Consider the following 27,308-nt stretch of genomic DNA (forward strand, 5'->3'; position numbering starts at 1 on the left):
TAAAGATAAGGGCAGGGTTTAGGTGAACTTATCAGTACAAGATAAACGACGGGTCATCGGGAAGAAGCAGTTTAGCCGCAGATTCCGGTGTGTTAACGTGTCTCTAGTTAAATAGTTTCTTATTTACAAAATGAAGGCTATGGAGACCAGGGGTAGATACTCCAAAGTAAGTCACATATTTTTATTTCCAAATATTAGCTCAAAGAATGAAGTAAAATATTATTTATTTTCATTAGTACTTAGCCATTAATACTTTTTGTTTAACATAATAATTAAAATTACTTTCTTACAAATATTTGAAGAATTACCATTTAAATATTATTAGATACACTTTTTTATTAGTTTGCCAGGGTTACAGCAAAATGGAACTAATGTAAGTTTTTAAACTTTCAGTGGCAGTTGACTACCTATGAAGTTAGGTTTTTGAACGAAAAATTTACAAAAACAGTATTTTGTTACAATTACAATATATTATAAACTTAGTGGATATAGATTTATTTTTCAGTGCATTTATTCCAATTGCAACACTAATGTATTATGTGAGAAATATTTTTTTATTGATTTCCATATTGATTGACTGACCTACGAATCATTAGATTACAGTTTTACCGGGCGGTAATATCGTCAATTCTAGTCATCGTGTTAAAATGGCTACCTACCTGCAAACTGATTTTACTGAGAATTTCTTGTCTATGTCATTGAGTTGACCTCTAAATGTCCTTGCATACATTACATAGTTACTGACTTTCTGCTGTCAAAACTAAAGTAGTGGGCAGTGATAAGTCTGTGATTTCATTATTCATTGAAAAATAATAGTAACGAGTTCAAACCAATTATGGCATTTGTAAGTATATCCTTAGTGAAATGTCGTTTAAAAAAAATATTTATAAGTAGTAAAAAAGTTATGTTAGGTTAGTTTCAAAGTAAACTTTAAAGTATTTTAACTCTTTGGAAGTAGGATACATTTTTATATGGTAAAAATGATGATAGAATTAAGTCTTTACATATTATTTCGCAAGCTTTAGTGATTTTTTTTTGTTTCTTTTATCGAACAACCGATGTCATCATTTTTTGACGCCGGGTCGTTTCTTATTTTTACTCTAGGAAACTGGTTTATTTTCTCCTTATAGATAATATTTTCACGATGGTATTAATTTTGAACACAGTCGAAACCTACGTAGTAAGATAAATAATTTAATTAACTTTAAAACTGTTTTAGCAATTTATGTTGTCTTGTTAGACATTTTAGTTAACATTATTGACCAGAATATGCAATTGGCACTTTGACAGCAAAAGGATTTTAAACTCGTATTTTTTTTATGATAGTTTGATTCTGCTCATGTAACAATAATTATAACCTACACCTTAGCCTAGGTTTTTAAATAGTAGCAAGAACTAAGAAGTTTCATGTCTATGGAATTCACTGTCAAGGTCACCAATGTAGGTACATGTTTGTATCGCAATGTCTCACTTTTCAATGGGTGGATATTGTCAGTTAGTAGTACTTTAGTTTTTTCAATTCGTAATCAAAAAATAGAAATAAGAACCTACCTCTTAAGTACAATAAACCAATACAAAATAATGAATAGCTTAAAAATATAGCACAATGTATATACAATATATATATGTATATACAAATGTATATGCTCCGACACCGGGCTTACAGTTACGATTTTATATAAATTAAACAAGTTCTAAGATATAATAACAGTAGTAGCATTAGGAAAAAACAACTACAAATAACCGAATAATGAGATATAATAAGTGGATCACAAATTACTTAAGACTTATAATAGTCGATTATAATGAATAATGAAAAGAAATTTTACCTACTTACTCCGTTTAGATCTTCTGCTGGTCCCGTAAGCCGAAGTGGCACCTAGTGGTTATAATAATTATGGATATCGATTACGACCTAAGTTTTTGCTAGTTTCCTATGTGTTCGTCGTCTTTCCGGTCTTCGGGTTCTAGAGGGCAATGGCAGAGCAAAACTTGCAATAATTATGTCAAATCTGTCAAATGTCATTCTTCAACAAAAAAGTCAATGACAAGTAAAATCGCGGTAAAATTAAATAGTTCAGGGATTTTTTGTTGTTTTTCTTCCACAATCGTGAGCATTATTGCTTTACACACTTAGTTCTAATGTAACTAACCATCGCCTAACAAATTTAGACGACTGATATTATTGGCAAGCTCTCAAATGTTTAAAATTAGAATGAAACCATTCACGTTGCACCAAAAGGGTTTTCAGATAGATGCAGCTTGCAATCAATGTGTCACTTTAACAAAAGAATATGATGTGAATTGAGTAATAATAGGTGGTCTAGTCGGTTTCGGCGGTGGTTTCACTTACCCCGCGGTGGTAGCGACGTTGTTCTGCGCGCGCCGCTCGCGTCTCATCGAGTACGCAACTCCGATCGCACAGCGCTGCGGGAATCCGTTTTTCATTCGAAAGGGCAGTTCAAGATCACGAAAGCCGGCCGTCCGACCTCCCGCGTTGTTCAGTGAAAGATTTATATATAAAAATTCTGCCGAAATGGGTTTTCCTACAGTCTACGACGGAAAAGTCGAGGTATTGTCCCTGTGTATGCTATTTTTCTATTTCTGTCCCATGTTACGATTACGTGAGCCTGCAATTTGTTACGGCAGTTGCGGTTACCTTGACGATTATTTTTCATGCCAGATACGTCTTTTTGGTTTAATACTTCCTGTCTTATTCTAAACTCATATCTATTTCATTTAATTTTGCATCAATGTATTAAATCCAATGCCACTGGTATTATAAAGTAAATGCATAAAAAATCTCCTTTTCCTATGATAGTAATCCATAGATGTGATATTATTTTAATAACTATTAGATTATGCGGTTATCTAGAACAATCAATATTATCACAGTAGGTACTGTAGGAGTGTAGGTAATTAAATATAGGGAAACTGGGCACTGACAAAAGCTAAATATAAAATTATGTATATTTTTTGAGTGATATGTTTGTTATACTGAAAGTATGCAATATTCTAATCTGAATTTAATCTAATAGACTATAGAATTTATATCAGGATTTTATTAAAATGTTAAAAGTTACTTTATGACTTAGCATTGTAAAAAGGTTTCATATTCTGATATCCAATGGTTTTATGGCTAAGTATTCTTACTAAGTGTGTAATAGGAAACATCTGTGGTGACATAATGTTATAAACAATGCTATATGATATCATAGGCCATAAATAAAGTACTTGGTCAGGAAGTAAATCATAATGTTAAATGTTCAACTCAAAGTTACTTTTATAATTATTATCCTTGTTTTCAGTACTATGATATGATAGATGAGAGTATGTTTTCCCTCCTCCTGCCGCCCTCACAAAATCAAAAACTGTTCTTTCATATGATTGAATAATTTAAAAATAACACAGAAAATAATACTTCAAGAATTATTGTTTGCTTTTATAGTAAGTTAGTAATTCAACAGTTGTAGTTTATGCTTATGTTTAACTTTTTCAATTTCTTGTTTGTTTAACCCACTGAAAACACACTTACCTCCCATTCTGAAGCCTGTGATTTACAGACATTTCAGGAATATCCCTACTTCCTCATACTTATAATAGTAATTTTACATTATGGAAAGTACTTATAAAATTATCTATAATTACTCACACTCACTCATCTATTTCAGTCAATATTTTTCCGGCCATTTTTAATTTGTAGTGTATAATTTTCCGCTAATTATTCACATGATTTTCTAAGTAAATGAATAGCAAAAAACATGATTTTAATTAATTTAGCAATTTCCTATTTAATTGCTTTTCCTGGAACATGTTTTTACATGTTGTATTCTTTGATAATTTGTTTTGCAGCACACCTACAAAGGTATGATTGATAGATGTAATTGTCAGTATTAACTGTGATTGTGCATCAATGCCAATATTATTAGTACTATTAGTTGCAAGACTGTGTCTGTTTGCAATATGACTTGTTAATAATAGCATATATTCTTTACATAATAAGTGTATATGCAAATACGTGTATATACTTAAGGATTTACTTACTATGGTTTTGTCACAAACAATATGCTTTAATTAGACTTGTTGTTACGTTTTTCCTTTAGTTTCCTGGCTGTAACTGTTGCCAGGAGAGATGTTCCTGCCAAGTTTCATTTCATATTATGCATGACAGTGATAAAATTATCACACATGTTGTAGGTTCAGATTTACCTAATCTGAAAGATGGCAAACTCATGGTTTACCAGTGATCATGGCTTAGTTGAAAAAACTTAAAAAGAAAATACCATTAGGTATATAAAGTCTTTTTTACAAATACCAGTTCTTAAAAAGAAAGAAACAACGATAATTTTATCTATTATGGCACCTAAGGTCGATCATTAGGGAAAAATTGAGCGCAATATACCTATAATAGATCGCTACAGTGAAAACCATGCGATTTTTTTGCGGTCGACTGCAGGTATAGTTAGCATAGTTTACTGTTATTATGGAATCGATCGTGCCTTGGTCAGTTAGGTCAATGGTCGATTTCTTACTGCGGTAAATTTATTGTCAAGAAATGCTTAAGTTAAGGCTAGGTAGTATATTGAAAATCATATGTATGAATCTGCTTTAAAATTTACAGGTTTACTATTATTCGATCCTTACTGAAAAATGTCCTACTTCAAAGCTATTAAAATATTTTTAGTGCATTATGTAACCATATCCACGTGTGGCAAAACAAATGAAAATGAGACAGATTGGTCTCATTCTTGGGCAGCACAAAGTTGACCTAAAATTTGAATAGAGCATAGGCTATTCCTATTACCTATCTAACATCCTATTATATTGTGCAGACGGGATCTACTGACAAGCCCACGATGCAGCTGGGGGCTGCCAACGCTGGCTCCCACCTGCAACACATGTGCAGCCTCGACATCGACTCCAAGTCTTCCTATGTCCGTCTCTCCGGCATCATCTGCACCATTGGTAAGTGAAATTTTAGCCTGACTACTCACAGACCTTACATTTCAACCAACATCGTATCTAGACTGAATTACTGTGCTGTAGAAGTGTCAACGATTTTTTTTTTTACGAAAGTAATCGATACAAAGAAAGTCATGTTTTTATTCGTGTAAACCGCTTACAGGCTGCTTTTTCAAGACTAGAAGCGCATTACCAAAAGTAAATCCTAAGAAGAAGCTAAAGTTCAGAAAACTATTCCAGTATGAAGGTTAACCTATTAATTTTCTTCTTCTTATATTCGCTCTGTAGAAATTAGGACAGTCCGTCGTAGTCAGTTCCTGGTTGTTAAGCCGACGAAAAAATGCATTATTGTATATTTTGTTAATCAGGGCCCGCCTCTCGTGATGTGGCCATGCTAGAGCGCATGATGGAGACTGGCATGAACGTGGCTCGCATGAACTTCTCCCACGGTTCCCACGAGTACCATGCTGAGACCATCAAGAACTGCCGTGAGGCGGAGAAGAACTACAGCAATAAGCTCGGCTTCCCCTTCTCTCTGGCCATCGCTCTCGACACCAAGGGCCCCGAAATCAGGACTGGGCTCTTGGAGGGTGTAAGTATTTCATTTTCTTTCCAAATATATATATAAAATCCCCTAGAAATGCTGAGAGCCTGGCCGCCATTTTCATGTCGGAAATTGACAATACATTTCTAATGCAAGCATTTTTTAATGCTGCTTTTCACTTTCAGGACGATGTTATTTTCCCTCAATAAGAAAAAGTTCCTACTTGTTAGCACTTTGCGAGGCTTATAACAATAAAAAAATATGATTAGGAAATCTTCAATATCAATTTTCATTTCTATCTAGGGCGGTTCAGCCGAAGTTGAACTCAAGAAGGGTGACACGATCAAGCTCACCACTGACCCCGCTTACCAAGAGCGTGGAACTGCCGCCACCATCTACGTCGACTACAAGAACATCACCACCGTTGTGAAGCCTGGCAACAGGATCTTCATTGATGACGGCTTGATCTCCGTCATCTGCCAGTCTGCCAGCGTCGATACTTTGGTCTGCACCATTGAGAACGGAGGTTAGTTGGTGAATTTACTTGTTAGTAACCTACAAGGAAACGTACTTTTAAGCTACGCCAGTGCAATGTTAGATACAGGAATCTCCCAAGTTCATCCACAAGATATTATGTTCAAATGTTTATTCTATATCCAGAACTTCCTAACTACCGTTTTGTAAATTGTCAAGCAAGGTTAAGTTCAGGTAAGACATATGTTATTAGGTTACATCCTGTATTTTTTACAATCCATCCTGTTTTTTATTTGGGTTTGCTGGGGTTGGACTTCTTAGTACATTACTACTGACAAAAAAAACACATCAATAGAAAGGTAGACTCTTTAAGAAACCCGTACAACATTTTGCCCTTCCAGACGGATTAGCGAAATAATAAAACCGGTTCACATTCAATGCCTTGACTTACAAAAGAACCATGTTTTTCGACTGAACATAGGGGAGCGCATGCAATACCCAAGAATCTTAGTATTCTTTGTGCTGATTTTTTTTTTAAATCACAATGTTATTGTACTACTTTACGTATTGCAAGACTTATCATTTTATTCTAGGTATCGATCTAAGCAAACAATGAACTATAAAAGTTTAATATTACTTTTAAATACATATTCACATGACTCAACGTCAGAGCCATCTGAATTGTGGAAAAGAGATAACATGACCTCCCGACTGTAGCGGTCGTGGTGTGGAAGGCCGCCTGAAGTATACTAGTCTTCTGTTTCTGATGTGATATGTTTTCACAGGTGCTCTGGGCTCAAGGAAGGGAGTTAACCTGCCCGGTATCCCCGTCGATCTGCCCGCCGTGTCCGAGAAGGACAAGTCCGACTTGCTTTTCGGTGTTGAACAGGGCGTAAGTATATTTTTCTCTAACCAATAGTATTCCACTGCTGGGAAAACATCATCCAAATTCTTCCACAATTCCCTATACCGCTCTACCTCGAACTAGCCTACGTTGTAAGCGTTTTAATTCATCCCTCTGCCGTTTCGGCGTTGTATGTATAGAATATCCAATATATCCAAATAAAAAAGCTTCTAACGTAATCCAATAAGTCAATAAAGTGACTACATTTAGATAGCCTAATGTATCATAAAATTGGATTAGGATATCGCATAAATGTTATAGTAATGTTGTTTTTGGATTTTGAATTTGGATGACCACTTAGTGTAGGTAAAAGGTTTGAATTAGTTGCGGTGCGCGTTAGAAGTGTTATCATATTCTTTGATGTAATCAATTTTATAGATATTTGCTAATAAAATTTATAAAACTAATATCCGAAGGGTTAAATGCATTAATTTACTGATAATAACAGGTAAATACCAGCTCATCAGATAACAAGGCATCGCAACAAGACGTGTACTGATAAAAAAAATATTCTAGACATAATAATGACGTCACAGACTGAGTTAATGATCGATGTGTGATCTTATAAAGACCACGTGCCAATGTTGTGCCAATATTGTTATCATAAATGTAGATATCACGCACCGCACAAAAAATACCGTTTTGATAAGTGTCGTAAACAATACTATCAGTTGAAGTATAAGACGTGGAAATTGACTTCAAGTACCTATTTCTTAAGTCATTAATAGTTAAGAGATATTGAAGATGCATCGATCTTGATTAATAGATACCTACCTACTTTACCAGTGCTTTCCGGGTTTCATCCCACAATCAAGGCCATTTACCTTAATGCTTTCTAATAGCCATATTTAAATTCCATGACGTCTCAGAGTAAAATATATTTCAGCCTTAGATAAAAATAAAAACAAAACACTACTGATAAGTGATACTGTATTATTCGCGGTTGTGTGTACTATGATGTTATTAAACAAGCTAGACATTAGTTACCTTCGCTGAAAAGAATGAGCCACTTATGACGTACCAAGGATAGATGAGTTAGTCAAATTGTGTTAATAGGCATCTATCTTCATTTGTCCAAGCAAGCACATCAAGAACAGAAAGAAAAACAATTGACCTAATGAATAAAAATTTCTTACTCAGGTCGACATGATCTTCGCCTCGTTCATCCGCAACGGTGCCGCTCTCAAAGAGATCCGCGGCATCCTTGGCGACAAGGGCAAGAACATCAAGATTATCTCCAAGATTGAAAACCATCAGGGTATGGCCAACCTTGATGAGATCATCACTGTAAGTATATTGAGTTGGATTTCAAATATCTTTATGTATTGTACATGTATGTAAAGGAAAGCCGGCTTAGTTTGTATATTTTTTATATTTAGCCATTACTGTCCCACTGCAAGGCAAAGGCCTCCTTTGGATTTTTCCACTCAGTCCGGTCTATTGTTTTTAAAGGAAAAAACAATTAGAGTTATTGCGTCGAGTAAAGGAGTGGCATAAAGAGAGATGGTTCTATAGATTATAAAGGGCTTTTGATGATGATTACGACCCTTTTAATAGACTTTTGTCACATCAAAACGTGTGTCAGAGTTGTGAAATTCCTTCTTGTGTTGTAACAGTGACAAGGTTCTGTTTACAATACATTTTTTTATTACGTTTTAATATAATATTGTTTAGGAAGTGTGAATGCTTAATATGTGGAAGCAGAATAGATTAATTATTTCTCAGTTGTGTAAATAAAGTTTTCCTTCTTCATGTTGGGTGTACAAGATAAGAGTAGGTAATAATAGAACATGTTTACATTTATTTCATTGCCACTATATTTCCATTACCGTCTGAATGTAATAAATCTAACATTATAGTTCTCTTAGTTATGTAATCTGTTAAAGTATCAACTTATGTACTTTACAAAAATTCTTTCTACACTAATTGTCAAAACTCTAACAGCCAATAGCTATAACATAACTTTTTTAAAGTTTTAAATAAAGAATGAATACACCTCTAATACACAGCCTAGATTTTGCAGTTGATAACATTCGTTTATCTGATATTGCTTACAATTGCCTATCCATTCATACGTGTAACTCGTGCAGGCCAGATCAACGCTATAAAATTGGCGGATGATTGCAATTTGCATGTCAAGCCTATTATAGCCATGTGACTACCACTTTTGCAGTAGATGGGTCTGTTTATAGAATGCAGTTCTCACTAGTTTTAGTAACGCTCTCGCACGGTGGCCCAGATTATTTCGATATACAAACACCGAGCGAGAATTTTGATGTATTTTTACAAAATATCTTTCCCTCAAAAATTATAATGGTTTAAAAAAAACCATTGTGTTGCCTCAGTAGCGCATAAAAGGACGCTACCGGCGGAATCAAGTAAAGAGATCAATTTATAATTGTTATTAACATGCCTGATTTCTTTAAGCATTTTGTTTAACGCCCGATCTTTGTTTCTAGGAATCTGACGGCATCATGGTCGCCCGTGGTGACCTTGGTATTGAGATCCCACCAGAAAAAGTGTTCCTCGCACAAAAGACAATGATTGCTCGCTGCAACAAGGTAAGTTTAAATACCCTTTTACAATAAGAAACCTTTTTAACTGTTCCCTTAAAACAGACGATAACATTAGATCTTTAATGAGGTCTAATATAAATAATTATAGATAGCAGAGCTGAGACCAAGCTCCCAAATTCAAACACTTATTCGATTTTTACAATAACACCCTTATTTCCCTTGCAGCAAGGTAAACCAGTCATCTGCGCTACTCAGATGTTGGAATCCATGATCAAGAAGCCGCGTCCCACTCGCGCGGAGATCTCTGACGTAGCCAACGCCATCCTCGACGGAGCGGACTGCGTCATGCTGTCCGGAGAGACCGCCAAGGGAGACTACCCCTTGGAGTGCGTGTTGACCATGGCCAACATCAGCAAGGAGGCTGAAGCGGCCGTGTGGCACAGACAACTGTTCAACGACCTTGTTCGTGATGTAAGTTTCAAATCATTTATTTAAATAAAATTAGTTAGAGGTCAATAGAAATTACAGATATATGCAATTATATTTGCAATTGTTAAAAAAGTTTGTTTCTGAAAGATAAAAACCAATATCATAAAAATTTAAGTAATCAAAAGCTTTCCTTAACAATTATTTGTAGTTTTCGTTTATTTTTAAGTTTTTTGGATTTTAAACCTGAAGATGGTTTCCATACCAAGTTGTTTTGTAGTATAAGCTTAAACAATATATACTTAAATAATAATCATATGATCTAGCCCTCTTTCTTCCAGTCTCCCTGCGCGTATATAAACTCAATGCATGTTGCAGGTGGAAGCTCCCCTGGAGCCCGCGCACTCGACGGCCATCGCGGCGGTGGAGGCGTCCACCAAGTGCCTGGCGGCCGCCATCGTGGTGATCACGACGAGCGGCAAGTCGGCGCACCTGCTCAGCAAGTACCGGCCGCGCTGCCCCATCATCGCCGTCACGCGCCACGCGCAGACCGCGCGCCAGGCGCATCTGTACCGCGGCGTGCTGCCCATGGTCTACCAAGGTACACACCAGTCACCATCATCACGGCAGAAACTGCTCCAAACAATACATATATTTCCATTTAGCTAAGTGCTGCCAAGCAACACCAAGTGTATTTACACTAACTTGTTACCGTATTCGTGTGGGCATTCTTAGTTACAATCTGCAGTAGAGAATGGAAAATTAAAGCATTATATCAGTCATCAGAAAATGACGCTAAGAGAAACCCGATTTCTTGCCTATCTTAAAATAAAGGCAAGCTATTACCTTCGGTTTAGTTGACCGTGATACTGAGTTTATAATGAAAAACTGAAAGTAGTAGTCGGTATATCATTATAATATTTGACACTGACTCAGACTTTTTTTGACTTGTAAAGATGTTCCTAATTTTTACTGTCATAACATTGTTTATTTTAGTTAAGTCTATCACATATAATATTAATATCGCTCCACTCGGCAAAGTAGTCAAAACCTACGCACATTCTGACTTAATAATTCATAAATACAATTTTATTTATATGTACGAAAAATTACAGTGACCTTACATAAGTTTAAAACCTGCCATCTTTCCCACAGAACCAGCAGCCAGCGACTGGCTGAAGGACGTCGACAACCGCGTCCAGTGCGGCCTGAAGTTCGGCCGCTCGCGCAACTTCATCAAGACCGGTGACCACGTCGTCGTCGTTACCGGGTGGAAGCAGGGCTCCGGCTTTACTAACACCATGCGTGTCATGTTAGTATCCTAATGTAACAGTAGCTAAGCAATGCTAGTAGTAAAAAGCATGCTTTTATTATATTATCAAGAAATGATAATTCGAGGTAAAATTGGGGACATAAACTTATGATATTGTACGAATGTTAAGAAAAGAGGGTACGAAATATATTGAGTTTTGAATCAGTACCTATATAGTGAGCCAGGGGACTTACAACCGTCTTAGTAGATTATTCCATTTGTGGAAGCGAGACAGCATTTTACAGCGTGGATCGATTTCCCTTTTTCACAATTGCCACAGTTTTAGGCTGTGTTTGAGGTTGGTGACGTGAGGTAGGAGTCTGAGGTTGTTATACGCCCAAAACAGAGAGAAGCCTATATTTCCTTCGATAAAGGAGGAAGCCCACCTCGACTATTTTAATTTGTTATTATGATTTTAAACGGGTGGACCGGAATTTGTTCCTGTGTCCCGAGTCCACTTAACAATAATTGTTCTTTCTTAAATAGTCAAAGTGTTAGTACTTATAATCATTTCTTTTTATTTCAGCCAAGTGGAATAGATATAGCCAGAGATGCAGCACAAAGCTACAGCAGAAACAAAAAATACGATTAATATTTTTGTTAAGTATTAGCTAAATGTGACATTAAGGCGTGAAATATGGAGCTTTTTAAATAAATATCAGGCCTCTAGATCAACAACTGCGTAACGTAAATATAAAAAGAGGTTTTATTGATTCTCATTCCAGGGCAGAGCCCAGGTATCCTTTACGAAGACTCCATATGCGCTAAGTGATATATATGTATAAAGGAATGTATCTCGAAATTATACAATTAGTGCTAGGCGTACATATTTATTAAATAATTTATACGTTACATGTTTGTGTAATGAAATAAAAAACTAAATGTGTTTTCTGATTTTTATTTATAAGTACTTTTTGCAAACCTAACTTGTAGCAATTCCTATTCAACAGAACCTTAGCGCTATTGCTTTTAGCTTCCTTTGAAATACAAATAAATAACTCCAAAAACCCATTTGTACCATAAACGTCACCATGACAACAGTTGAGAACGTTTTTAATTTTTGAAAACATGACCCACACTGGGAGTCACCTGAATTGGAAAGAAATGGTTTATTAGTTTATTTTATCCACAATAATTACTACCAATGAATAATGTATTGGTATTGCCCATTATGTAATGCTAGATAGAAGTCATGATAGTTGATCCCTGTTAGTACATAGTAACAGTAAGTACAGTCTTAAAACAAAGTACATACGAGTGTACTTGACCTTTAGAAACATCACAATGACATTAGTCCTGTAGAGTTTGTTAAAGATTAAATTAATTATAAACCGTTGTATTGACTCCAATGTGCTCATTAAATTCTATAAAATACTGTTTTTATTTATTATGTTTACTATATTAATGATATATTTTACAAATAGCTTTTTTTTACTCTGTCAAACGATTCTGTGTAGTGAGCAATTAATGCAGAATTTTGTATTTATTGTGATTTTTCAGAAATAATACCGCTTTGCATTGGTAAAATTTACATAATGAGGCATTTTATCTGGACGACATAAGGTTTATTTCAGTTTACATAATATTATCCCGTGTAGCGTCATCTAGTTGTTGATCTATAAATATAATTAGTTTGATTTGTCAACGGTAGATGGCATTAGTAGTAGCATTTCTAAAGAACTTTTTTGTGGGTAGTTGAAGGAAGTATACTTTTCGGCTACTTAAATATTTGTTTTAGAACCGCAATGAAATGTCAGTTTGTGGATGATATCTACCCTATTTATTATTACAATAATAGGTAAGTCTTGGAGCGTGTATTTTGAGTAGATAATTTAATAAAGACATTCATTATTCTTTTAGTATTGAGTGTTTAATGTACTTATAATAAACGCTTTAGAGTTCAAGATTTAATATCTATGTAGTTACATTTCATATAGGTACCTAAGTTCTAAATTTTGACATTTAGGAACTCGTGCCGGGTAGGTAAGTACGTACCTACTAATGTAGTTTTTATGATGTAGAACAGGAATATTTATGAATTCAAGGAAAGTAGTGTTTGTCTAGCGGTGCGCAGCGTCTGCAGCGTCACAACACAGATGTGCGTTGAGTACGTAGTGTCCGCGTTTCGGCGCCCCTAACCGCCACTGCGTCCCGAGGCCGGGCAGTATTGCTCAGCCCGCCATCGGCATCGCCACCCCGATTCCCGAGTGCCAGTTACACCACAGTGAGGCGGCCGAACCACGCCGCTAACTAAAAATAACCGCGCGCCGCTCAGTACCGGCGCAACTACCGCGCGCGTCGCCCGCTGCGCCCGCGACTCGCAACCATGGCGGAGACTATCGAGGAGACATACGAGAGCGCGGTCACCCGCAAGGTGGTCCGCACGAGCCTCAAGATAGAGGAGGTGAGGATCGACACTCGACAGCTTTATGTAACGACGCCCGCGCGACACAAATATAGCCGGCGCGCGCACGCCGCGACGCCAGCGCCAGACGCACCTGCTCACATAACAGATAACACGTTTGACAGTGAACACGAACGTAAACACCAGATCCTGCCGCGAGCGCGCACTCCGCCTGCCGCACGGACGTCGCGACGTCGCCGCCTGTCATTCACGAACCTCTAATCAGCTTGCAAAACACTCTCCTCTCTTTTGCACGTCCGACTACAGACAACCGGATGTCCAAAAGTATTCTGGGATTTTAGTAGAATAGGTGTTCGTGCCGGGTCGTATGCCGTGATACTTACTAACTCAATGTAGAGGTTCGAGTGCATGGCAGGCGAAGGTCCGATGTTACCTACGTCAGTGTGGAGGAAGTGCGCGCGCGATGCGCCACTTACAACATTTGTGGCAATCGGCGATGTAAATAGAACAGGCGGTTGAATGAAAATTTCCGTGCCCACCTTGACGCGTGTGCATCGACCTGTCTCGTACATGACCACTCCACGTGTGACCTTGCAAGACATACACAAACATGGGACACTGACACACAATGAACACACAACATACACACATAGGTACCTACATAACATACACTTCCTATAATTCATTACATTACACACCACACCCTCAGGAGTTGTCGAACACACAATGTAGAACTAGGTAGAAAACAAAGCGACTACTATGCAACGGTCTCTTAGAAGAAAGTGTCGTCATTAGAGATGTATTCTCGTCCATGTAATGAATCTCATGCGTGACTAATATATTATTCTGTGTACGTGCAGCATCTGACGCTAGCATAAGTGATAGGAGTCGTTTCGTCTTATCACATTCCATCTGTGTAACAATGAATGTCTGTCGGTTCTGTCGCGACTACTGTTCGTTTCCAAAGCGCAAAATCCAATGGAAAAACGCGCCGTGGCATATTTTCGTCTTGGCTCCCATCCTAGTTTATCTGCTACATTACGATGTTTATTCACAATACGAATGCGAGCATTAATGTGTGCGTCGGAACCACTTGTGTTTAGGTCTTTACAGTTGCTTTTGGTGCAAAACCTATGTACCTGCATAGTCGTAAACATATTAATGGGACAGTTTTAGAAACGAACTTGGAGCATCACAAGCAGAAAACGTCACAAAGATATTTCATTTATCAAGAAGCTTTCGTATTTTTTTATATCATTTGACTCGTGAACAAGGTAGACGGGCAATATAAAGCGTCTGTTTATTTGACATCACTGTCCTTGCATACTCGACTCAAGAGATTCAAAATATTTGTACGAAAGTTTTTGGCAAATGGTTTTGTTTTGCGAGAATATCGATTATGTTAAGCGCATCAAAGGGACAGAGTGTTTAACATAATGATGAATAACTAGCAGATGTGTCGGGGACAAAAACCATTCCACAAAGCGAGATACCACATGTTTTGGTGGCCTCTTGTAGGCTCATTAGTGAATGACTAAACATTTCCTTATCTTGGCCTTACTTGAGGTAGAAAGAAAAGAGTTAAATAGCTTATAAAATGTAGAGTACGAACATCCCACAAAACAACACACATGCCAAAGTATTCGCTTCGTTAGCTTCGCAGTTTTTATTTAAGAACTCTAAATATTTGCCTGCGTCATAAGACATGTTATAGTTCATTATATCTAACACAATGCAAGCGCAAAATCTTATTTATCTACCAAAATATTTAGTGGAGAATATCTGGAAACTAAACAAACCTATCTAGTTATACTGCAGCAAAAGTTGTGTCTAGAACCTTCCTTAACTCGCTTTCTCCAAAATGAGAAGGAAAATGTTATGTATTACCAATTCAAAAATACCTCATTTAAGAACTAGAAGCCAGTTGACAGAATTATGTTTATTGTTGAGAACATTAGTGTGTGGAGGAAATACCGTTTGAATTAATGATGATCCTTATAAGCCTTATGAACATTAACCGTTGAAAGTATCAGTTCGATGCCCTTTGCCATAATTCTACTGAAACATTAAAATTCCTTGACCAATCAAAAGATTGGTGTAAAAATTTAAGGATATAAGATACGGTTAAAGACTCACATTAGAAAAAAAAAACAAAATAAAATAGTAAAAATATTTTACCAGAAATTGAGCAATAACATGCGCCTGCGCTTAGAGTATTTTGAATTTGCAACGTTTAATTAGTGTTACACGGACGAATGGCGTTTCTAAGAATTGGGTGGGCGTTTATGAAAACATGTGGGTAATTATTCGGGGCCTGCGCCGTGCCCTGCCGTTTTGGTAATGTAGTGTTCACTACAAGGTCTTACAAGTACTCAAGTGCTGTAACCACTTACAATTCACATGTGTGTTGCAAAAAGCAAGAATAATAATCCTGTTTACTTATTAAAGTGTCTTTGTGCATGTGACTTGAATGTTTGTGACACCCTCCGCTATATAAAGATAAAAGTCCTTAATGCCGAAGTCGTATAAAAAATAGGGAAAGAGAAGTCCCAAATAATTTTATGTTAGTTTTGTTTAGGAGTAGGTTTTATATTGATACATAGATGATAGAGTTTTATATTCAAACTACTGATTATTTACACTATGGAGACCGAGTGGTAGACGCTACCACGCCAAACCCACAGAGCGTAACTTATCGCGGGTTCGGTCCCCGAGTAGGACTTTTTCTGAGTCTGGGTGTCTTTGTGCATGTGACTTAAATGTGTGTGACAGTCCCTGCGAAACAAGGACACAATACGGGAGTCGTATAAAAAATGTCTTCAGTCTTTAGAAATGGTGGCTGACTTACTAGTTCAAATACAAAGCAAAAAGGTGCATACTAAAATTTATACCATGCTAATCAAAAGCTTTTAAATGATTCAAAAAGTTCAGAGTGAGATGACGTCTACGTATAATTAGGTATTGATATCATCTATGATAAGTCCATCTTGTACTCGGATCCGTTATTCATATGGCTGAAAGATCAACAATCCCTTTTGTTCTCCATCTGAACACAATAAAGCGCATGTAAATAAACTTGAATGAGTCGGTGTATACTCCATCATTCTCAATTGCTGCTCAAGCTCTTGAAGTGAAGTTATTTTAGAGGAAAACGTACACGGTACGTACACCATCTACATGTTACAGACACATTTGTATCAGGGAATATAGGAATATAAATAAGGAATTAGGATATTTAGGATTATAATTGTTATAGATCCTTATAGTCCACCAAGGTAGTCAAATCCTCAACATCATCATCATCATGTCAGTATATTGCCGTCCACTGCCAAGATAAAGCCTACTCATATATTATGGTAGCCGCACTAGCCGCATCGATCCGAAGTTCTTTTTCTTTGAAATGAAACTACTTCTACGGATTTTATATTTTAGTTTCCGACTTTTTCTTTAATGAACTTTAGACTATTTATTGTCCCCATCGCTTTGTATAAAATTCTACCTAGCTTCACTCTATAAGCAAACATGGGTTTGCGTCTTTGTATCTACTATTTTTTTTTCTGTTATCTGTTAGTATGTCACCAATATTCTTATAAATCGTTAACCCATAATTAAAGCCCATAAAACAAATGAAATATTAATCTATTTACGAATCAAGAGCTAAAGAAACAGGTCGCGGAATTATGAAATTGCTCCATTTTACGGTACTTTTTCGCCTCGCTTCTCAAAACAATTTGCAGTAATTGTTTATAAATGTTGTTACCGTTATAATAAGGTGTATCAATGTCTTTAATTGGCCTAACGATTTAATAGTAGTAGAGGTAATTGTGTTCTTTCTAATAATTGTTATTAGTGTTATTACGTCATTGAATTCCGAGGTTGTAATTTAGAAAAGGTATGTTATCTGAGTTACTGCAGTCATTAATTGTAGTAAGTTATCGTTTGATGTAAAGCGTTACAATAGGGAAGGACGGAGTTTAATTGTCAGTATCTTTCTTTGCTTAGTAATAGAAAACTATACACCGTGATTTTTAGTCGTCTTACAAAAGCAGCCCAGTTCATGTATCCAATGACTAGAACACGTTCATGGTAAAAAATAGGTTTTTATGAGATTTGAATAAATTTAAAATGCAATTTTTATTCAATATTATGATGCAATTCGTAGCTTATTAGAAACACAGCTCTGTTGCGAGCGCGGTCAGAGCCTTGTAACAAGGGTGAGGGGCGCGGGCCGCGGCGTTTTATCATTTTTAAGAGTATATTTCAGATTTCTCTTGTTTAATTTTTCTTCGTAATTACTATCTTAGTTGACGATAAAAAAATAATAATCGCGTCTAGGGGTATTTTACGTCGGATACATGAACTGGGCTGGCTGGCAACAAGAGAAATCTGAAATCTCTGGTCTATGCCCTGTAGTGCAGCATCACGCTTTTACAAATGAAATATCATTACTAAAACGTGGCCTTAAACCCCTAGGACTTATAAGGATATTGCGTCCTATGTTTGTAAACATCGACCAAAAAGAAAGTCGTAGAAAGTAGAAAATACAAAAATTAAAGAACTACGACACTCATATAAGTATTAGCGACTAGTAATAAAGTTTGACGATCAAGACAGAGAAAATAAAGATCAATAATTGTCGACCCAATTGTGTCTTACTAAAGCTGTAAATATAGCCTAAGTACGATTCAATTGGATCAACAATAGATATCGTTATTTGTTTTACGATATGCTTAGTCGTATCAATTTAGCTAAATGATCTAGGTGGCTTAGTTCCTAATGCGACTGGTGCATTGATCTATACGTCCCAAGTTCGAGTTGTGAGGTTTTCCATTGTGTTTTTTTTTATTAAGTGGTAAATAAATAAATATATTAGAAGAATAGTTACAGAATTATTATAAGAGCTTGAACTCTGTAAAATGTGAGAATTATGCTTGATTTCAACACAAATACCCATCTACATAACGCATATGATTACACGCATGTATTAATATTGCAAAAGTCATCGAAGTTACAATACGTTACGGTTGAGTTACCCACTCGGTCATTACAACGTCTATTTACTTTATTTATGATAGCAATTTGCCTGAAATTCGGAACAAAATGTTCACTTTTCCAGTTTTCCGGATTTTTTAAACACTTCGTTGGGTCATTCGATTTCATGTGACTACATTAATCGATTCTATTTCGATATAATGTAGAGACTGTTAGGTACTGGTATTTAGGATATTAGTTCGTCTTGTGTTTCACTGGTTTTCGAAAACCCTCTAGAGTCCCGTAACATATTTTCACATAAGTAATTGTTACTCAAACGTCATTTAAATGTGACATATTCGTCTTAGAACGGTTTAGATTTTCAATAAAAACCTGAAACACCTTTCTTCTTCACCCTAAAGATTCTACAAAAATATTAACAATGACATAGATACAGAGAAAAGAGCGTTAACAATGTAGAAATATATTACTCACTGCTATATTTTTTTTGGATGTACGTCAATATTTCCTCTAGATACACTATGTACCCAAACATGAGCAAAGACACAAATCAAACAATATTTAACAGTGATACTAATTCTGCTAAAGCTAATTTACTGAGGCTTTATCGCTTCAGTAATACTTAAGTCGTAAAACAGTAATGATTAGACAGATATTTATAACTATAACATTTAGAGAAAGTGGTTTTAAGAAAGACGTTGAGTATTAATGCAAGTAGTGCGTGCAGTTTAGCGATGTTAACGATTTCAACGACGCCAATAATATTTGAGACTTTTCAGCAAGTAGGAAATTCAGTGTGCAGTAGGAAGTTTTGTTTTAATGATTTTTCTGGGAGTGTAAAATACATAACCTAAAATACACATATTAAATTTAAGATTTAGGCTCGCCTTCTTATTTTAAATGATAAATTTATCCACAGTGAAAAATGTGACGAAACATTACCATCTTAACAATGTTAGAAAACTAACTACGTTAACCAGTTCGAACATTAAAAACCAACGAGTTAGATATCATGGCGACACAAATTCTTAACCGAACAACTTTTTGCCAAAGCTTTTTGGGCACACTGCACATAACCTGTGCAGTTTGCAATACAACCATACATGGGCATGGCGGCTCTCCGTTCCGCGAATCAAACGCGCTAAAATCTGTAGAGTTGAACAACTGTTCGGGAACATTGCCAAATGTGCGATTTTGCTTAATTGACGAGCACGGAACATCCCGTTCGTTTGATCGTGCTCCAGCGGCCGCTGGTCTGCCATTACATCGGGTATAAAACATGCTTTACTGCGAAAACTAAATGTATGGCTTGTCATTGTGCATTACGGGATGTTCTAGAAGAGACTGATTGCAAGTTAGGGTTGTTGAACGTAAATTGGCGTGGTGAGTTTAAATTTATACGGGCGTCCATCATGCATTCGACGGGCGATCGGCGATCGGGTCAACGTCAAGTCGCGGAAGCCGCTGCGGCACGGTTGGGTCGCGAAGCGCGAAAATGGAACGCAGCGGATATAATTAAAACTGTACGGACAAATCGTTGGCGGGGGATTAACGCGCGAATTCGGTCAGCCATTGCTCGCCCAGCGATATTCACAACACTTGTTGTTGTTCAAGTCACTAAATAATGTGGTCTTGTCCAAACATGTCCACCGCTCTATAATTTACTGTGCAAAATATTGCTTGAACCTAATTTCACTCAGCAGATTTACATACAAGTTCGATACGGAACCACTGGTGTAACAATCTTTTTGATATGGCTAATAAATACTAAATGCAGTTATAATTTCCATATTCAACCCTGATGGTAAAACAGTGCGTGTACGCATATATTTCTTACGAACACATAAAAATGACATAAAACGCTTTAACAGCAACTCGATATATAATTTAACATAATAACGCTAATCTTTTAATGTGTTAAGGCGTCAACTACATGTGAATATTAAGAGAGAACTCTACATAATTTGTCAAATTATTTTGCTCTAATAAACAGTTCTACTTACATAAAGGTCGACGCTGTAGTTAATAATTTGAAATGCACGTGATTAATATGAATATTACAGATTCAACTTTTGTCATAAAATACTGAAAGTACACATCACAATCAGTTTAAGCTCACCTCTTAGCAGACGGATGTGTATTTAAAAAGTATTTATAAACATTATGACAGGATGATTAAACCTCTTTGATTATTTTTCTTCTTATTCAAATTACTCTCAGCAGTGGTTCTTAAAAATACTGGCACATTTTAGTGAATTAAACATGTCTTAATTTCATATTCAGAATTAGGAAATCACGGATGGATGCGCACATACAAAATACTCTTTATAACGATGTCGATGCCTGATTTCGGCCTTTTAAGCTCAGTTTGGACTAATAAATGTGAGCAATAAAAAATTTGGACATCAAAACTTTTTGCTGCATTCTACTTCTTTTTCTTAATTATATATGTCACTCGGTATAAACTAATCAGAACCTTCTCGACTCTCACTACATACACAAAACTTGGTGAATCACGAACGAACACCGGTGACCCAAATTAAATAATTAATAGACACAAAACTCAGAGACGCAAATTTCGCTAAAATGTTAATAGGTTCTTTGACACCGATAAAACGTTATTCAATGTCATCATATTGTCGGGCGAAGACAGGACGATTCTATTTCGAATATTCATTCGCACTATTTATACAACAATGCGACTTAGAAAGCTTTCTCCTATGCATTGCAATACACACGTGTAAGATAGATAAAGTCCTTAGTTGTTGTCGATAGCGTTTGTTTTCTGGGGGACTTCTGTAATAGTGCAAGAGTGGGCGCAATATGGGCCTTAGAGCATCATCTCTTATTCACAATTCCAACGGACACCTTTAAAAGACTGACTGTTTGTCTAGTGATTAGTGGCCCTAACTGCAATACATTACATGGTCGCAGGTTCGATTCTCACCAAGGATGAATGTTTGTGTGACGCTATCTCGCTTTCGGAATGCAGTTTAATTTCAGAGCTGTAAGCTCCTAGCTTACAAACCAGAATAAACTTGTTGTCTTAATTACTTTTGTTAAAAGTGCTATTTCAAGGTTCGATAGATTTGTCCAAATAATAATAAAGCATAAAGAAATTGATCACTGATTTATCAAAGCTGATGTAAAGGAAACAGACAGTACCTATTTTATATTATTATTCAAGATATTTCACGAATTTTGTATGTCAAGGAGTCAGTGTCAATAAAACTGGTTTAGTTTCCATTATTTTCACATTTTCTTCAACGTTTTTCTTTCATAAAAACTACGGAATAGTCCGATATTATTTTATTTTTACAAGACGTATGTTCCAGATTGCTGATAAATACATAGGTAGGTAGGCTTGTTACGTTGCCCGTTGTAAATAGATCAAAGTCGACTAGACTATTTTCTTGTCCACACTTTTATATTAAGAAATTAGATCAAACTTTTATAATGTCGTGACTGTTAAAGCTGAGATTGAGAGGCTTTAGATTAAATTTACAATTGAAACTGTTGCTACTGTCTTTGTTTTTAGTACCTTTAAGTCAATAATGTTATTAGGGTTCCGTACTGGAAGGGTAAAAACGGACCGTCCGTTGATCTGTCAGCAGGGCCCAAAATCCGCTATTTTCTATGGCCGACATAAATAATTGGGGCCCAGGCTGTATGTCATGAACCGTTAACTAATTGAATTTAGCTTGTGAATGTGACTGCTCAGCTCTACTTCTTACTCGTCAAGTCCTAGCCTTTAAACGTCAAATATAAATACTAAAACATGATTCAATTTCAAATAGACAGTATTCAAAAAACAAATGTTAGAAATAAAAGAAAGAGTTTGCTGTCAATAGTAAATTCCAAAGGAAATAGGTTGGATGCGTTCCCGTTTACCCATTAATTTAGAACGGGTAACATCTGTCATGTACTTTAAAAATCTTTGTTTAATTATATTTTTTCCATTTTATTCTATAGAATGTTAGAGACCTGAGCTATAAGCAAGTTCCAACCAATAAGGAAACACACTTTCTTGTTTTTATACTGAAATCTATAGACACACAAACATGGCTGATCTATGTCATCATTATAACTTTTTTATGAGTTTAAAATATAAGAATTTAACCATTTTTTTTTAACTTTCTAATTCCTATTGATTTGTTGCCTATTGCCTTTTATTATCTCTGTAAGTATTGAAACCCAGAATAACTAAAAAACATTTTTACAAGTTTATCCGTCTCTACTTTTCTCACATATATACCAGAGAAAGCATGTGATAAAAGCAGACTTTGAACTAATATTATTGCGTTTAAAAAATATCAGATTTAGTTTTTTTATAAAATCGCAAAACTTAACTTAAAAACGTCTTACAAATCTACCGATCTCTAAATTTTCAGTAAATATCAAAGGGACGACAAACGCCATAAAGGTGACTTAAACTAAATGCCGTTTAACATTTGGTTATATATCTCTCATAAAGATACAATTTAAGAACTATTTTAGTTTGACATATCGGTTTAAACGAGAGAGCTATTTCGGTACCGATACGTATCTATTTTTATCATTACTCTTCGATTGACTTATACGCTTACCGTTCATCTAGTAGGGATTAGCAATCGCTAGTACTTTGTTTTGGTTTCTTTAACTATTAATCCCAAATAAGTAAAATGTTGAGTCTTGGCAAGTTCCTATAGAGATCGTGGATCAGAAAAGATTTATTAAGATAAAGAAAGGAGGAATTGAATCCTTGTTTACACCTTGGTGGGAGAATCATTTTTTTAGGTAGGTTTCATAAACGTATATGTCTCATAAATTTTTATACCAGATAGGTATATAGAAATTTTTAAACAAGTAAAGAAAGTCCAGTTTGACGATTAGTTAAAAAACAAAAGCATTTATATACATGAAGTGTGTACACTAGCTGTTGCTTCGCTCAATCTCGCTCCATCTGTTCATTGATTCAGATTTCAGAGTATTTGAGAATAGGATATTCAAACTTACGCCTATGGAATCAGTTCACACAATTGACTAAAGACATAACCGTTGTTTATCTATGTCGCCTAATGCAACACGTTCACAATGTATGAAGATGAAAAACGAGCTACGGGCCGTTACAAAAATAGCCGCACGCCGCCCGTCGCGGCTCCAATGTCGAGGTGATACGTATTGTACGTAATATCGGACTCATTCCTACACGAAAAATGTGTATTGCGACCTTAGAAAGTTCATTAATACTATTTACTGATGTATTAAAGTTTAATGTTTGAGTTTGGATGTTGGATGAATAGCGTTTGGTTCTATCGTTGAATATTTTATTATGCAACGACGAGCGCACACGCACTCGATTTTTGTTTTCTAAAATTACACGTTTTACGAAAGAATGACTGAATTTAATATCAGCAGTGGCAAGCATAATTGAAGTCTTATATGTTTTAGGTTCTACCGGTTTTCGTCCAAAAACTAGTTACATCATTTTGGCTTCTATTCCAGTCGAATAGGGTTTTAATTAACGCGATAGTCTTTTTGAAGCCCTATATTTTAAAGGGGAACGATTACATGTGAACCGATTAGAAGCCGGCGCTACTAATCGCTTTGCCACAAAGCGGAGGTATCTAATCTACTAGTTGGTGGGAAACCCCTAAGTTTAGGTAAAAGCTTAGTCAGCTGGATTTAATTGTTTGTTCGTTAACTTAATTTGCTTTACTATAAGATTTTATTGGAAACGTTTAAGTGGTTGAAGGAGTTCCGATTAATTTAGTTTTGAATACAATTGAATAGAGTACCTTTTTTCTCTTAAGAGTATTGTTAAAATACAGTCGAATTGAGAACCTCCTCCTTTTTTTGAAGTCGGTTAAAATAGGCGTTACTTAAAATGTAGTCCGTAACATTCTATTTTTCCAGCGCCTTGCTCATAAAAAGGCAGATAAACAGAAACACCTAATGTGTTTTTGTAAACTAACGAGTTAACGTGTTAATAAATCTTCGTTGCAGTGTAATTTATTTAGCTCCATACCATTTAAAACTGTATTGATTACATAAACACTACTTTTGAGACACGTAAACTTACGTGCCCTCCAACCAGGGAGGTCATTGACCCCGACGATGCATGCAACACATTTATATGGATTCTTTGGTTTATTTTAGCAGAATTTAGAAGTTCGTATGTTGTGATTAATTGAAAACAAGTGAAATGGTGGTATGAAAGGTTTTGGATACATGAAAATCGTTTTCATGTTTACGAACACATTTCTTATTTGTTTAACCTCGATATAACGATAAAAGATGGTTTTAGTCAGGCAAAAACCATGTACCAAATACATCTAATGTTATCTCTATCACCAAACAATTTTTAAGGATTAAAAACCTCATTGCCTCCCACATAGGTATTTAATCAATTAAAAAGAACAATATTCTTTTTATTTATTGATGACGTTTCATAATGCCAGTCCAACACGCTAATGCTTTACACTTACAAGCAAAAAACTTTTGCTTTTTACAAGAAATCGAAATATGTTTACTCCACACAATTTTTTCTTCAGTCACCCGGTAAGGTCATTGGCACGAAAGCAACGTATCCCAAATGCGCTTCCTTTAAAGTGATCAGAACCGTTCACATGTATAAATAGAACAACAAACTCTCGCTGAAATAGCTAACTGTTAGTAATAAATACACATAAATACTCCTTTTTCCTTTGTTGTGATATCGAACTAGGGCATTGCTATTCAAATGGGAATTCTTTATTGTGTCTACACCACATTCGCAGAACTCAGATATAGCGTACTTATTTACAGGAAAAAATAGTGCAATAGGTTGTTTTAAATAGAGATCTCTTCACGCGCACTGGTAAATGATCATGTTAATACAATCGCAATCGATTCGAAAAAAATAGTAGACTATAAACATTTTTTTTTCATGTAAAAAGCGATTCCCGCAGTAAGGAATTTAATCCTTGTGTCGCAGGGGGTTTTACAAACCCAGACTCAGTACAAGCATTCGTCGATCACACAAATGCTCGTCCAACGCGGGGATCGAACCCGCGACACGTCACGCACAGTGGGTTTGGCGTGGTGACCTCAACCACTCGGCTATCCGTGCAGTCCTTATTTTGGGAGCCTACCGCCCTATTTAAAGTACTTCAGGTGTGGAAGAGAGACGTCGCTCTACATTATGTAGTGCTATCACGCTTACACAACGCGTAGCGCTATCCCCAGAAAAGGCAAATTATTATGTAAATAGACGGTACAATGTTCAATTGAAAATTATACCTCTAGTCGGTCTGTAACGGGCTTTTCCAGGGTCTGTTGAACATAAGTATATTCAGTCGGTTTCGGTTCACTTACATTTACACCTCAAGGTAACGTTTAGATAACGGGAAGCTGATTTGAATGTTCGTAGAAAAATATAGAGTAAATATTTAACGTAAAAAGCCTTGGTTTTTACCCAAAATGTAATGTTGTGGGATACGGTAGAGTTTGGGAGAAATTAACTAAATTATATCGAACTATCTCTGGGTATTTTGCTTCTAGATAAGCAGTTAGTACTTTGCATCATAATTTCGATTTTGCTGTCGTGTTCATGCAAACATCATCATTGTCTTCTACGTATTATTTAGTAAATAATACTTATCATCCCACCTTACCTTTCAAGTTTCGCAAAAGGACAGAACAAAGATTCCTTAGAGACTGATTTATGTTCCCATAATCCATTGTTTGCGGCTACAAGCAATATTTTAAACAATCTATAAATATTGGAGTCTTTATGTTCAGTTGTTTCATGTTTAACTAGTTGTTTTGAAGGCCTTCCTTATTACCTAAAACCTTTTTGCGTCTGTTCTTCGTTCCGTGTTTCTACAATAGTCCTTAAGTTTCAAGTAGGGTCGGTTAGGTATTTTATTTTGACAATTATCTATATCCAGTGAGGTAGTTTACGGTTTTACCGCGGTTTGTAAAGATAGGCTAAATAAAAATCGTAATTTAGTCCTAGAAAAAACAATCTTGTATTAACTGAAGAAACGAAATATATGGAAAACTATCCAGAGCCTGTTGAGTGAAAACAATAACAAATGACCATAAATTATTGAGGAAAATACTAATCCAAACTAAAGAAGATAAAAATATTCAAATTCTTAAATAAATAATCGCTTTCGACAACCTATATATTTTTTTTATTTTGTTGTTTGCGGGAAACCTATACGATCTAGTTGAAAGTTATTTATTAAAAATCTGTTTTTAAAATAGTATTAGTATATTGTTTACTAACCTAGAAAGAGTTTTCCTCGTATACAACTGTTCACATCAATATCCATAAGTAGCTACCCAACTAAAGATTTATCAGATATTGCTACGACAAAATTTCCCGGTTTTATAAATTTAATGAAACGAATTTATAATAATAAAATATATACACAATGATATACATTATACATTTCTGCAGTGTGTAATTGCCATCAATAATGAGGTAATATTAATATTTTCAAGAGTTCAACTGAGTTGCATTTCGAAATAGAAAGGATAAACCTTTATTTTCTAATAGATATACAATCAAACCACTATAAACGCATAGTGTAGTTCAATCTATTGCAGTTAATAGTTAAATTCATCATCATTAACTCATTTAAATGATGTTTTAGAGTTCCGTAGACTAGTACCAAATACCGGAAGCTGTTACCTTTTTAGTTTCGTCATTCTGTCTGTTTGGAGACTCTGTCCTTTACACCCACCGCTTTTATTTTTAGATATGTCAATGAAGTACTGATATACTTATAGATACTTTTCTTGCCTAGAATGTTAAATGTCTTATTTATTGAGGGATTTTAAAA

General features: G+C 35.7%; 2 protein-coding genes across 4 annotated transcripts in view; both read left to right on the top strand.

The window, feature by feature from the left end:
- The first annotated feature begins 60 nt into the window (after positions 1-60).
- On the top strand, positions 61-12,022 carry LOC113500423 (pyruvate kinase-like). Of its 3 annotated transcripts, none has more exons than XM_026881213.1 (11): positions 61-166; positions 4,833-4,965; positions 5,331-5,554; positions 5,810-6,032; positions 6,766-6,872; positions 8,025-8,171; positions 9,344-9,445; positions 9,626-9,871; positions 10,205-10,427; positions 10,982-11,138; positions 11,665-12,022. In XM_026881213.1, exons 1-11 carry the CDS (start codon positions 131-133, stop codon positions 11,675-11,677), a joined length of 1,611 nt encoding a protein of 536 aa, XP_026737014.1. In that variant the 5' UTR covers positions 61-130; the 3' UTR covers positions 11,678-12,022. The 3 variants fall into 3 exon arrangements, with proteins under 3 accessions (XP_026737014.1, XP_026737015.1, XP_026737016.1); XM_026881214.1 differs by lacking the exon at positions 61-166 and adding an exon at positions 735-844; XM_026881215.1 differs by lacking the exon at positions 61-166 and adding an exon at positions 2,309-2,572.
- Positions 12,023-13,253: 1,231 nt separating this feature from the next.
- LOC113500422 (tropomodulin-1) overlaps positions 13,254-27,308 on the top strand; it is a 69,905-nt gene continuing 55,850 nt past the window's right edge. Inside the window, exon 1 of the mRNA XM_026881210.1 lies at positions 13,254-13,542. Within this exon, the coding sequence (XP_026737011.1) occupies positions 13,465-13,542 (78 nt within the window). The 5' untranslated portion in view covers positions 13,254-13,464. The remainder of the gene's footprint in view (positions 13,543-27,308) is intronic.

This window comes from Trichoplusia ni, chromosome 14 (genome assembly GCF_003590095.1).
Source record: "Trichoplusia ni isolate ovarian cell line Hi5 chromosome 14, tn1, whole genome shotgun sequence".
Taxonomy (NCBI): Eukaryota; Metazoa; Arthropoda; class Insecta; order Lepidoptera; family Noctuidae; genus Trichoplusia; species Trichoplusia ni.

What these genes read in the sequence shown, in the direction of transcription:
- LOC113500423 (XM_026881213.1), top strand. Translation starts at nt 131, where the DNA reads ATGAAGGCTATGGAGACCAGGGGTAGATACTCCAAA. An exon ending in CTGCACCATTGAGAACGGAG is followed by an intron (nt 6,033 to 6,765) that starts GTTAGTTGGTGA and finishes ATGTTTTCACAG; the next exon opens with GTGCTCTGGGCTCAAGGAAG. An exon ending in GCTGCCCATGGTCTACCAAG is followed by an intron (nt 10,428 to 10,981) that starts GTACACACCAGT and finishes TCTTTCCCACAG; the next exon opens with AACCAGCAGCCAGCGACTGG.